We start from the raw sequence: 12,687 nt of genomic DNA, 5'->3' as shown, positions 1-12,687 counted from the left end.
TGACCTAGGCATTTCAGAAGGGATTGCATTTCCTTCATGTGGCCAATTCTCACTTCCATGTCTTAAAGGGCCACAGATGCCATTACTGAGCTGCCTGCCCTGCAGCGTGGCCTGCCGTGCTGTGTTAGACCAGAGCATGGTGTGGCAGGGGATGCTGACCTTGCCTGCTGAATGTTTGCTTGTGGACACTTCAGCTGCCATTTTATCAGCTGTCAGCTGTGTGCTCCTGGGTGCTAGGAGCCTTGTCTGGATGATGAAGGGGAGGAAAAATCTTAGGACTTGGACTTGATGTAAATTTCTTCAATATTTACAAGGAACAAAAAGTTCAATTACGTGGCAGTGGCTGGGCAGGCAGGCAGCAGCAGTAGCAGCACACTGCTTAGCTAATGAGGGGTTTGGTGACTTGGAACATCTCCCAGTTGGGCTCCCTGGGCTGGGGGAGTTTAAGGCTTGGCAGAAGTGAGCTACTTACATTGGCAGGTGATCCAAGAACTTGGGTTGATCTGGCAGCACAAAAGAGCCTGTTCCTGTTCTGGAGAGGCAGCACATTGCCCTGTGCTCTGCTGTAAGGGCCTTTAGGTGCCAGTTCTCTCCCTGAGCTGTTTAACTGTTTAAAACATCCCCTAATTCTTGTTGCTCCTGCTTTTTTCCTGATGTTTCCTGCATAATACATTGCATTAGTACTTGACATACAGTATAGTTTGATGAGTTGAAGCTGGTAACTTGGCTTCATCCTCATCCAACACTGAATAGTTTTCCAGGAGAATGAAGTGTGATGACATCAGCAGAGGAAGAACAGGGTCCATGGACACGCATACTCCTTAGGCTGGGCTGTGTAAGCTGCTGTCCATATGGTTCTTGAGATAAATGTTTGGCTGTCAGGAAGCCAGTGAAAAGCTGTGGTCTGTGACTGAGGAGCTTTTCTGCCGTGTAAAACTTGGCAGGATCCTGGGTAGCCAGTGATGGAGCAGGAACTGGTGTAACCTCAGGTTTTGGTTTTCCTGCTGAGGTCCACAGTAAGATGGGGCAATGTTTGTATGGGCTGAATTGTCTCTGGACCTGGCAGTCCCACATAGCCTGAAGTGCAGGGATCTGTTTGACTAACGGGGAAAAATCAGCATCATTCTTAATTCTTATGTTAGCTCCAGTTTTAGCTGGCCTGGGTCACATCCTGGTAGTACTGCTGGCTGTTACAGGAGGAGGAGCAAAACATGGAGACAGACTTTAACCTTTCCTCAGCTTTCAGGAGCTCAGCTTTTAATAGGTAAGAGGTGGGTCCAGCTAACCTTTCGGTGTCTGTTCTGTGGACGTCATGCTGAAATGTGTCCAATTCGATAAGGCTGGAGGACTCCCCTTACAGAAATGCTGGGCTCTGAGGAGTCTGCAGGACCTTCCACACAGTGACACTGGAACTATTTGAATTCTTGTAAGAGGCATTTAACCCTTCCTGTGCTGTGCTTTGATTTCTGCTTTTGTTCCTGCCACCTCTATTGCCCATAAAGGGTGATGAGGAAACAGAATGGTTTCATCTCCTTTTGTGCAATGATTTACTCTCCATGCTATAAATGCAGAGGCTTTACACCTTTACAACTTGGATAGGACACAGAGCTGGTGGGCATGCAGCCATGACAGCAAGGGAATTGTTGCCTATCACAGGCAGGACTCACCTGCTTGTCTCCCCTGCCCTGAGGGAAGGGGAAAGTCTACAGCCTGTTCCTAACCCTGGTCTAGTCCCAGCAAGGATTGCCTTTCCACCTGGCTGTTAGTGACAGGTAAAAGAGGACCCAAGTAGCTTTGTGGGATGCTGCCAGCGAGGCTTTCACCAAGATGAAGTGCCTTGGTGAAGACTTCAAAGACCAACGCCTGCTGCTGAGGGAGCTCTTAATCCCATTAGGCTTTAAGATCAGAGCATCAGCAGCTCCCTTTTGTGAAAGGTTGGATGTTGTTAGTCTTTCAAAGTACATCTGTTGGATAAAAGCCCTTCTGGTTTAAGTAGAGACCTCTCTAATGAGTATATGGAACCTGATTAAAGAGGGAGCTAAATGTTGGCCCTACTGTTGCAGCTCTGAGTAGATGCAGAAAAGCAACTTTGGGCATTAGAGTGATTTCCAAGAGGAGAAAAGAATCCTGGGAAGCCAGTGTGCTCCAGGGTCAGCATCAGCTGAATTCAGGTCTTCAGTTTCAGGTGCTTGAATTTATCCTCAACACCTTTATTCACACTATCCTTTGGGAACCAGTGCCTGGTTCTCTGCTGTGGTAGCCAGCCACCAGCAGTGGTGGTCTTTCTCTGGTTCAGTTACAGATACTGACATGGGATCTGCTGCTGTGCAGTGTGTGCATTTATTCTTCAGGCTCTTTTTGGCACATCACATGCAGTTTTTCGCTGGTTTATTGCAGAATCTGATCTGAGCAGAAATGTCAGCAGTGCTGCTTGGGGAGGTTCTCTATCTCTGGGAGGCAGAGGACTTGTTAAAGCAGGTTCTGGGTTCTTTGGAAACTTGGCCTTTGTTTCTGACAGGCCACCTGTGATTTGCATGCCTTGTCTGATGGAATGAAGACTGAGTTGATACTACAACAATTTCCCTCTGGGTTGATTTGTTTTCTCTGTGGGAAGTTTGGGAGCTGTGATCAGGAGCAGTGTGGGGTTTGGGAAGCAGCCCATTGTGAGTGTGCTTTCTGGCTGAGGCTGAAATTTCTAACACTTCATGGCTGATTTGTGGACATGGGTTTGGGTTCTGGTGCTGTCAGTTCCCTGAAGGTATAAAGCCCCTTGGTGGGTTGTCCCAAGAAGCTGATAGGGCCCACAAAACAGATGCTTAGATTTGATAATTGTACAGGATTTGGTGCCCATAACTTAAAGCCAGAGGTGAACTGTGTCCACAGTGAAGTGGCTGCTGCAAAACAGGATGGGTTTGCAGCATGGTGGAGATGTTATTTGGTAAGAATCTGTGGAAAGCTGAATAGCTCCACCATGAATTGCTGTTGGTGTGGTAGCCCTGAGTCAGTCCAGCTATGGACAGTGAGGTGATCCTTCCAGGAAGGGAAAGGATACACATTTGATGATTTAAAGGGGTGGTGGGAGCTTTCCTGCCTGTGGTTTGCCTGCTGCAGGTCAGTCTTGTACCTAAACTGGAGGCAGAGGCCAGAGAAACTTATTTTGACTCAGGCCATCTATCTGGGGTGTCCTGGGTGGCAGCAAGCACAAGATGTTCTGCAGTCACGGTGTGCTGGAGCTGCCTGATGGGGTTATAAAGGCATGAGCTGGTTGCAGCTTGATTTTTGTTGGCCACTGATGTTATCTTGCCCCAGAAGTGAAGGTGTTCTCTGCCTGCCTCTGCAGGAAAAAATGACTCTGCCACCTGCATAAGTAAGAGGGAGTTTGTAGCAGCCCAGGCTGAGTGAGCTTGGGGAGTTTGTTGTTTCTGAACTTTATTTTGGTTTGTCATGGCATCTTCTCTGCCTCAGACAGGTTGGATGGGACACACTGAGTGTTTCTTGGCCACTGACAGGGACGTGGACAATCCCTTCAAACCATATCTGAAGGGCAGCTGACACCTCACATGCTGAAAGCTCCTGCCTTTCAGGTGCTTTCCTCAGGTGTCTGAACCTACACATGTAAAATCCACCTAAAAGTCCTTCCTTCATGCCTGAAGAGCCAGCCAGGTATGCCTTACCTCATAATGGTGATGTCACCATAATTCTTTTGTCTGGCCTCTGTGCAGGTTGCACCAAAAGTACTAGTTCAAGAGGAGGTGAACTGATCAGGCAGTGTCCAATGGCTTCTCTGCACTTCTGTGTGGCTGAACTGTTGGGGTGAAATATTTGAGAAGCCCTGCTCAGGTCCTCAGAGCTCAGCAGGCTGCAAACAGCTGGGACCACTGGTCTTCTAGTCTTGTCACTTTTTTTACTGTGGCTCTTTCCTAGTTGAGAAGAAAATTTGCCATCTCCTTCCCCAGAGGCTTTTCTCATTTCTTGCCCACCTGCCTGGGGGTGCATGTGGGTTCTACTTGGAGAGATCCACCTCAATGTACAAATGGGGCTGTTTCCTGTCCTCTGTATTTAGAGCTTGCTGTAATTAGTCTATAATGCCCCAAAACCTGACCTGGGAGGAGCTGTTTCCTTGTTCTGTGGCTGTCAGGGAGCTAATCTATGTGATGCTTCAGAGCCAGGGATTTGCAGTAGGAGGAGGGGAAAGATCAAACTGGTTACCTTAACATCTCTTACCACTTCTGCACTCAAGTACCCAGCAACCCACTGAACACATTTTCTTTACATGGCTGTTCGCCAAAGTGCTGCTTGCAGCTCATGTGAGTGACCAGCTCCAAGTTAAGCTTGCAGATCATAATTTAAAATCAGTGTTTAAAAGTAAGTTCAGTTTGATCTGTTTGCTCACCAGCAAGGCACTGTCTTGAGGCATAGATGCTGAAACCATCCTTGGAATGTAACCTGCTGTGACAGCAGCACAGACTAGAAGTGAGAGCTGAATAATGACTTCACATCATCACTGGTTTTCACATTTGGTACCAATGCTGGTGACAAGTTCTGCAAGTTGAAAAATGGGCAGCAGATGAGCTGGGCAGCAGGACTAACCAGGAGTAACTTCTACAAGGATGTGCTGGTACAACACAGGAGGGTGAGAAACAGGACTTCAGCCACCTTCTGCTGAGAAAGAAGCCTCATGTTTTCCTTGTTGTTCCTCAATTAAAACAAGGCTAGAGGTTATGACAAGGGAAGAGGTGCTAATGGGGTGGTTTCTTCCACTATGTTCTGAACAAGGGACTTTAATCATGTAGCCCAGGTGTCTGTGCAAAGCCTTGAGTGTAATGCCCACAGTGGCCAAGCTGGAAAGGGCTGCTGGTGACAGTGGTGCTGGTGTGTGCTGAACACAGGCTATAAATAAGCTGGTGGGAAGAGCTGCAGTTGAAGATAACAGCCAAGCACTGAGCTTGGTTCTGACAGCCTCAGCCCAGAGGTTAAGAGTACAGCTCAGCTTGCTTAGAACAACACTACCATAGTAGGAAGCAGCCACAAGCAGTTCAGCCCCACATATTAATGCATCCTCCACCATCTTAGAGCTCAGCTAACAAAAGAACTTAACCCTCGTATTTTTAAACCTCAGGCTGTTGTGTTTGAAGGGTCTCAGACATCTCACCTCGTTTGGATAACACTGTTTGCTAGCACCATGCTGCTATCACAGGCTGGAGGGCAAGAGGCAGCATATTTAATTTAAAACACATTACTGAAGCTGGTTGAAGTGGTGGAGTTGGAACTTCCCCCTCCTCTTACTCCAAACAAAGCTGAGCTTATGGGTAGTGAAGCACACCCTTGCAGGACACTTGGGAAATCCTGCTGTTGCCCAGACACCAGGCAAAGAAGCCATGGTTTAGGGGAAGGAGTAAGCCATAACTGACGGAAACACTGCTCCTGCTGTGTGTTTTATACCAGAGAGGTCAGGTTTGTCTTCCTTGGGCCCAGCAAAGGGGGAAAGAGCGAGGAGCTGCTTGAGCTTGGGACAATTTAGAAAAGAGAAAAGGATTGGGAAAAAAAAATAGTTGGGAAAGAAATGTTTATTTTAATTTTTTCAGAGGGATTTTACAAACAATGGAGCATCTTAAAAAAAGTGAGTGAGCAAAGTACTTGACAGTGTCCCTTAAACACACACAAGCCCCTGGAGAGAGGAAATCACACCAGCGAGGAGGTCAATACTGCCGGAAGAGCAGCTGGCATCTGCATAGTTCTAGAAGGAAAGACTGCAATGGTGTTGGTGCTAGAAAGTGGCATCCTGGCATTAACATAAGAGAGCACTGAAGTGTACACACCTGCAGGAAGCAAAGTGCATCAAATAACACACCGAGGAGGTATTGGAGAATAAATTTATTTACCTGATACAAATGGAACTAGGTGTGATGCTTTGTACTGTCAGCATGTAAAGAGACAACTCATCTTATTTACAGCTTCTACAGGTCATACATGCAGTGGTGTGGGGTCAGTTGTTGCCTTTTGTTTTAGGTATTACAGTATTTTGTATTGCACCAACATCTGTCTTACTGCCTTAGATTTAAATAAGTTACATTACAGTGCAAAAGAGGTCAATTTGCACAAATGATGTAGAAATAAACAAACCCCCCAACAAAACAACCCCAAAAAAATAGATGAACTGGAGGCTTCCGGTCGAACATTCACCTGTAATCTTGGCCATGGATTTTATAAATAGGAGAGCATTGTACATAAGCTGTAATAGAATTAGGATGTTTGGATGATACAATACAGAGAAAGATTTGTCTACAACCCAAGGCATGCATTATTTTGATATTGTACATGGTATAAACTGACGTTTTACATACAGAAATATGGAAAATTGGCTGACAGCTCCGTGATTCTGCTTCAAGGATTAAACAAACTCTCCTCCGTGCAGCACAGAACCCAAGCTTCTCCGGAGAGAGTTTCCAATTCAGTAAGCTATATTGCACGTTTGTACATCTGTATAATGAAGTCCTAATGGTACCACACATTTTTCTTCCACAGAGAACACAAGGATTATTTTGTTGTTGTTGTTTCATTTTTGTTTTAGGGAAAGCAAAGAATCTTTACACATGATACATGCAGAAGTTTTGGGAGATGTGTTGCTAAAAAACACATGCACGCAACAAAACAACCTTACATTTCTGCAAAATTGTTTAGGAAGTGATTACTCCAGTATTGCTGAAAAGGAAAGAAAGAAAAGGCATCAGTTAATGAAAGGATGAATGCTAAGTACCATTATACAAGCAAGGCTAAGATCAACAGTGACAGAAGAAAAGAATGTTAAAGTCTGACAACTGCCTACTCTTGTCACTGAAGGGACACTCTCAGGTTACTTTGTTCTTAAGGGCCACAACCCTCTGCATCACGGCTCAGCTCTTCCAAAAGCAGCACAGCTACTTTTACCCTCAGCAAAGCCAGCGCTAGAGAAGACTGCAGTGAAAAGGGATCCCGATTTGTTTAGACAGCTTTTGCCTTTCTCTGCCTGACCAGTGGCAATAGACAAATCTCACTTGTTTGTAATTTTAACTTTCACGTTCCACGCTACACAGTTTGAGCTTGTTTTTAAGAACCTCAAGGGCGTTTTTCTACAGCATTACATTGCCAACTTTGGCCCCAAAGTGACCTAACAATGTCCCTTTGCAAAGTGATGCAGCTCATTCTGGGAAGCAGTAGGAAAGCTTTGAAGAAGTCATTGAACTACACAGATTAATGTGTAGGCAAAGGGTAGAGTACAAGGTAATAAAGCTACCACTGTACTTTACCCCTAAACCACAGCTTAAGGTTAGCCTTGCATCTAGGAGAGGAGAACTGGGTACTCCCGAGTTCCTAGCACTCAACAGTGGCTCTCCAAAAACACTGCTTCACTCTGAAATTTAGGCTCTCCTGCTAAGATTTGAAAATGCATATTAATGCAATTAAGGATGTAATTAGCAGAGATTAGGGAAACAGTTAATGGTTAGAAGTGCAAAAAAGTAAAACAAGACAGGTGCAAGAGACAGACAACTTGCTATCAGTTTTACCTCCCTTCATCTCAGCAAATTCAACCATCTTTAAGCTGTTTACCATGTACACTCTGCACAGTGGCTGTGTTCTTGGCACAGTGACAGAGGACTGCTGTACTGCATTTTATCATCCGATTAAAAACTCATTTTCTTACCATTAGCCTTCTCCAAAATGGCCTCCCTACAAATATAAGCCTCATAGCATTTTGACAGACTGGTATTTTTCTGCAGCAATACTTTGGGAAACCAAGTATGAACTATTTTTATTGCCTGGATGCCAGCAAGAAGCTCGTTGTGTAGCTCACAAACAGTACTTTGGATCACACATTTGAAAGCAGAGAGGGCCTGAGGCACTACAAGGATAGAAGTCCCTGTCTCAATATTTGATGTATGACTGCAGCTGCCTGACCACTTTCTTTCCTCTGATTTGGACCAGGCTACAGGACCCTGAATTCAAGAGGATCTACTCTCATTGATCTCACTGGTTTCCCAGGATAAGCTGATCTCCTTCCTGGCTGTCAGGATTGATACCTGCCTTGCAAACCTCTGTAGCACTAGAAAATAAGCACTGATAGGCGAGGACACTGAAAAGTGCAGAAGACAGAGATGGAAAAGCTCAGTGAGAGCAAAGGGAAACAAAGCATAAAGTTGTTATTTAAAAATGGGGTGGGAGATAAAACTTGAGCAACTCAGAATTATTTCTGTTTAAGTAAGTACTTCTATTCTATTTTAGCCCTGTGAATAGGAGTTCTCTATTTCTACTCCCAGATGACCCTCACACAGGGAGAAGGATGGAGAGGAAATATGTAGGGAACAAAGAAATTAAGCAAGAGTTTCAAATTTGAGAAGTCCTCTCTCCTTGGCCTCCCTAGATGAAGGGTCTGACAGCTAAAGAATGGCAGGATCTACACAGTCAAGCACAATGTCAGCCAACAGCTCTGCTTGCAGGGCATTACTGACCTGGCTCTGCATTTCTAGAGTTCTGCAATTCAGAAACCATCAGCTGCACTATGCTGTTCTAAAGGCAGACACACGCTCCAGCAATCTCTCACATCCTACTCAACTGGAACAGGGTTAAGACCAGATCCACAATACTGGAGCTCCAAGACCACAAGGAAGCTCATGGGGAGATCCTAACATTTGGCCAGGCCAGACCCAACAAGGCTGGTATTTACCACATACTGGCAACACGTGGAAAACAAAAGTACTGGAAGAGCAACAGCTAACATTGAACCTGAGAGATGTAAATGCTGATCTTAGGGAACCCTCTATTGATCCATTTCTGCAGGAGAATATGGATGGCAAGACTGGGAGAAATAAGGGAAAAACAGGGTAGATGAAGATAGCTTGGGCTCTTTAGGAACACTCCTCAAAACTTAGCTGTTCCTGTCACCTCAGGAGCCTGTAGGGATGAATGCTGCTACATCTACTACCCACCAGGCATCCAGCTTTCAAAGGCAAACTCCAAGGAACACAAAGCCCTTAATGCAAGTGTCTGGAGACATCTGATGAATGAGCTCTCAGATGTCAGTATGGAAGTCCATGACACAAGCAGAGAGATTCTTCTTCAACACAGGCAGAGCACCAACAAAGGAGGTGTTGAAGAATGAATTCTACTTAACAGTCATTTTCCCCTTAGGCTTCTTAAAGACAGGGAAAAGCAGGATTATTTGGTGCAATAGACAGGAATGGGACTGTACAAAAAGCAGAGTCCTTCATAGTGACAGTCAGATACATGGCTTTAAAAAGTCCACCAACATGGTTCTTTGGAAGTTCACACAGAAACAACGTTCAAAGATTCAGTGGCATTCCTGCCCTGAAAAAAGTCTGTCCATTATTTTGGGAGCACACAGAACTAACTTGCTAATACTTTTTTTCCTCCCAAACAAGCAACATGCTTGTACATATTTTGGTCTCCAGAAGTCCCAAATCAGATGATCAATAAACAGGGACAAGTCTCCTACTGCTCATTTATTATTGAAACACCAAATGGCTGGTGCTGGCCATTGCCAAACTAAGGTTGTGTGTACCAGAAAACCACAGGCAAGCTCCCCCACACTAAAGAGGATATTCAGTGGGATTTAAATGCTTACAGTTTGGCACACACTTATCAGGTCCAGCTCCCCTGCCACAGTCACTTCAGCATCAACTTTGAGTCAGTGTCTACATAAACAGTGAGTACTCACAACAGTGGAATTTCAGATGGGGTCTGTGTATTCTGAGGTTAGAAGCTATATTTGAAAGCTTGAAACCTAGAGAATTATCTGTGCTCACTGGATTCCAGCTGGCACCAACAGAATATAGCTTTTAATAATAGTTTTCCTCTGTGAGGAATCAGAAAGCTGTTTGGTTACTAAAGCAGAAAGAGTAACAGCAGAAGATAACACAGCACCTGCTCCTCTACAAAGACATGGTGACCCCAACACAATTTTCAAAGACTATCCTGTTAAGCCAAGGCTGTTGTCTTTTCATATGGCTGCTGTACAAAGAGTTTCCACTCACTGGAAACAACAAGCTGTTTTTGCAAAGGGGACTGCCTGCACTTTGAGCACTACAGATACCAAAGACTAGAGAAGGGTGCCCAGCTCAGAGGGACATCCCCTGTTTCAGAGCAGGAAAAAAAAAAAGCTTTGGAGTAAACCAGCACCTGACTACAAGTACCAGAGTATTTTGGACACTAAACATTCATGTGAACAGCTGTCACTGTCTTAAGTTACAGATTTGTCCAATGTTATCTCAAACTTAAGACCAAAAGCTGTAAGATCCTGGGGCACTGAGGCTCCTGAGTGCTGTAAAACAAGACCTAAAATACACTAAGCCAAAAGCAAGTGGCTTTGCCTTTGGACTCAGCAATTTGAGCTTCGGACCACAAAACAAAGAGTCTAAAAGTGATGATAATAATGTAGCACAGCAGAATTTGACAAAACACAGCATGGGAATGAAGGAAATCACTATTTATTCTTCAACATGTATACAGCATACGCTATTTTACAGCAAGTCACCACTGGCATGGTGAAATGGAAGAGAAATACTCACTTTAGTCGATGAAAGTTGGAAGGCATTGGAGAAAAACACCACAGTTAGGACTGTTAATGACTTACACATTGTTGATACAGGACTGAATTTGAAAACATGCTTTAACATTTACCGTAATAATGAAGGTGGTTAGTGCCACATTAAAATAAAAATAGTTCTATACAATATGTTCAATTTGGTCATGTGCTATTTACAGATTTTACAAAAAACACACACGAGCTTGTTACTTCAAGTCAGGCTAACAACAGGCCAGCAGAGTAACTCCATGTATACAACTGATCATTAGTGCCCTAAGTGTAGGAAATCCAATTTCTAGTTATGCAGTGCAAGTTATTGTCCAGGTCTCGTTACAAGTTTTGATGTTTAAAGGGGGGGGGGGGAGGGGGAATCTGACAGATGTAAATAAGGTGTTAAAACCCAACTTAAACTCTTTTGAAGTAAAAGAGATTGTGTTTGTTAAAAAGGCTTGGTTTAGACTTGAGTAGACAGAGGTAGCCCTCCCTATCTCTGCGTACTGGGCAACACTGGCAAAAATCAGGTCCGTCACAATAAAATACAATAGACAAATAAATAATCTTAAAAAACAACCCTATGTGTGTTGAGAGTATGGAAGAACCCCAGCAGGCTGCACCTGTAATGGCATTTTCTGCACGAGCAAGATTAGGCATACCTCATACAGAAACTGGTGTAAACAAGGACAGTCAAGAACCAAGAGTGAGGGAGCAGGAAGAAGGGGAAAAAGGGAGAAGAAATCCTCACCGAGGTACCCAGTGCAGAAAGTTCTGCTTATGACTTAAAAAAAAAAAACACCCAACCTGACTTTGTGACAAATTAAGTTTGGATGATCATGCAGAAGACAAACAGTTACATGCTTTTTTAGTTTGAGACGACACACACTCATTCCCTAAAATCTGCTGCCAATTTAAGTTTGATAGCGTCCGCTGGCTCAAAAAGAAACAAATCCACTTCCTTTGTTTGTTTTGTTTTCTTTCTTTTTTTTTTTTACATAATGAATAGACTATTGAACAGAACACTGTACATGCTTTTCATCTACAAAAAAATATTTGCATAAAATAGTGTTAGTTCTCTGTACATGTCAATGGACACTGTAACTGTGTATAAAAGAGGAATATATTGCCCCCCACTGAAGTCAGAAAAAGCAAAACAAAAAAAAAAACCAAAAACCAAACAACCAAAAAAAAAAAAAAAAAATCTAGATTATGAAACCTCCATCACCGGCAAATATGTTCATGTGTAAAATTCAGCAGAAATAGACAGTTGCTCTAAACAATAAAAAACAAAAAAAAAAATTAAGTTAAACTTTTTCTTTGAATGGAAAAAAAACTTGTCACCATGTCAGTCAAGACCAGAACATATCGCTAAAGTTAGTGTCTGTGCTGTAAAGCCAGATAACCAAGGGCATAGTAATGAACACAAACGGCCAGGAAACTCCTTCGGTGCATGCTGACAAAGAACAGGGTTTGGTGGCAGGCCGCACACTATCTTTACCAGGTTCCAGGTAGTTACGGGCCACATATTTAAGTGTTTCATCCAGCAGAATGACAGGTAGGGAGATTTTCAATACCATCAGCCACTGAGTCACATTCAAAGGTGTGATCTGGAAGATAATCTGAAAGAAAAGCCAAGCGTTACCATCTCCTCTCCCCCTCCATCCCTTGCCTTAAGCTCCAGGGAAGTTTCTGCTCCATCTCCGAGCTCAGGGATGGGAGTAAGATAAGACTGCACTTACTGGCAGTGGTTCCACATAAAGGATAAGGAAGTGGAGCGACATGGACAAGCAAATAGCGCCCACCAGCCAGATATTTTCCCATGGGGGCATCCTCATCAAGGACTGGTTTTCTGATAGACTGCAACAGAAACACAGTACAGAAGTGTACGTAAAACAGTCAACAGGAAACTCAGTAAATCACAAAACTAACTGGAGAGGAAAGCAGCATGGCACATCACAATTATCCCAGTTGTGAAGGAAAGGGACACCAAAATATGGTTCACATGTAGGTTGTGACTTCAAACCATCTTGGAAATCTGCTTAGCAAAGCAGTCACAGTTCAGCCTTGCTTTTTTTTTTTAAATGAAATCTCATTCCTAACCTAGTTCACCTTTT

At 43.9% G+C, this 12,687-nt stretch overlaps 1 protein-coding gene across 3 annotated transcripts in view; it reads right to left on the bottom strand.

Moving 5' to 3' along the window:
* Window positions 1-5,547: 5,547 nt before the first annotated feature.
* The window catches only part of ATP2A2 (ATPase sarcoplasmic/endoplasmic reticulum Ca2+ transporting 2), a 47,083-nt gene continuing 39,943 nt past the window's right edge, over window positions 5,548-12,687 (bottom strand). The window contains exons 19-21 of one of the 3 annotated variants that reach the window (XR_010990470.1): window positions 12,313-12,430; window positions 10,563-12,192; window positions 5,548-6,702 (exon numbers count right to left, since the gene is read on the bottom strand). Coding sequence is in view for 2 of the 3 variants with exons in the window: in XM_068163484.1 (XP_068019585.1) it covers window positions 11,923-12,192; window positions 12,313-12,430 (388 nt within the window). In the remaining variant the exon portion in view is untranslated. Of the gene's footprint in view, window positions 12,193-12,312; window positions 12,431-12,687 lie in introns of all 3 variants that reach the window. The other 2 variants (XM_068163485.1, XM_068163484.1) reach the window with 2 other exon arrangements.

Source organism: Melanerpes formicivorus, unplaced genomic scaffold (assembly GCF_026170545.1).
Source record: "Melanerpes formicivorus ecotype bairdi unplaced genomic scaffold, bMelFor1.0.p_v2 SCAF_72, whole genome shotgun sequence".
Taxonomy (NCBI): Eukaryota; Metazoa; Chordata; class Aves; order Piciformes; family Picidae; genus Melanerpes; species Melanerpes formicivorus.
The sequence above is the reverse complement of the archived record's forward strand: the minus strand, read 5'-3'. Positions and strand labels throughout refer to the sequence as shown.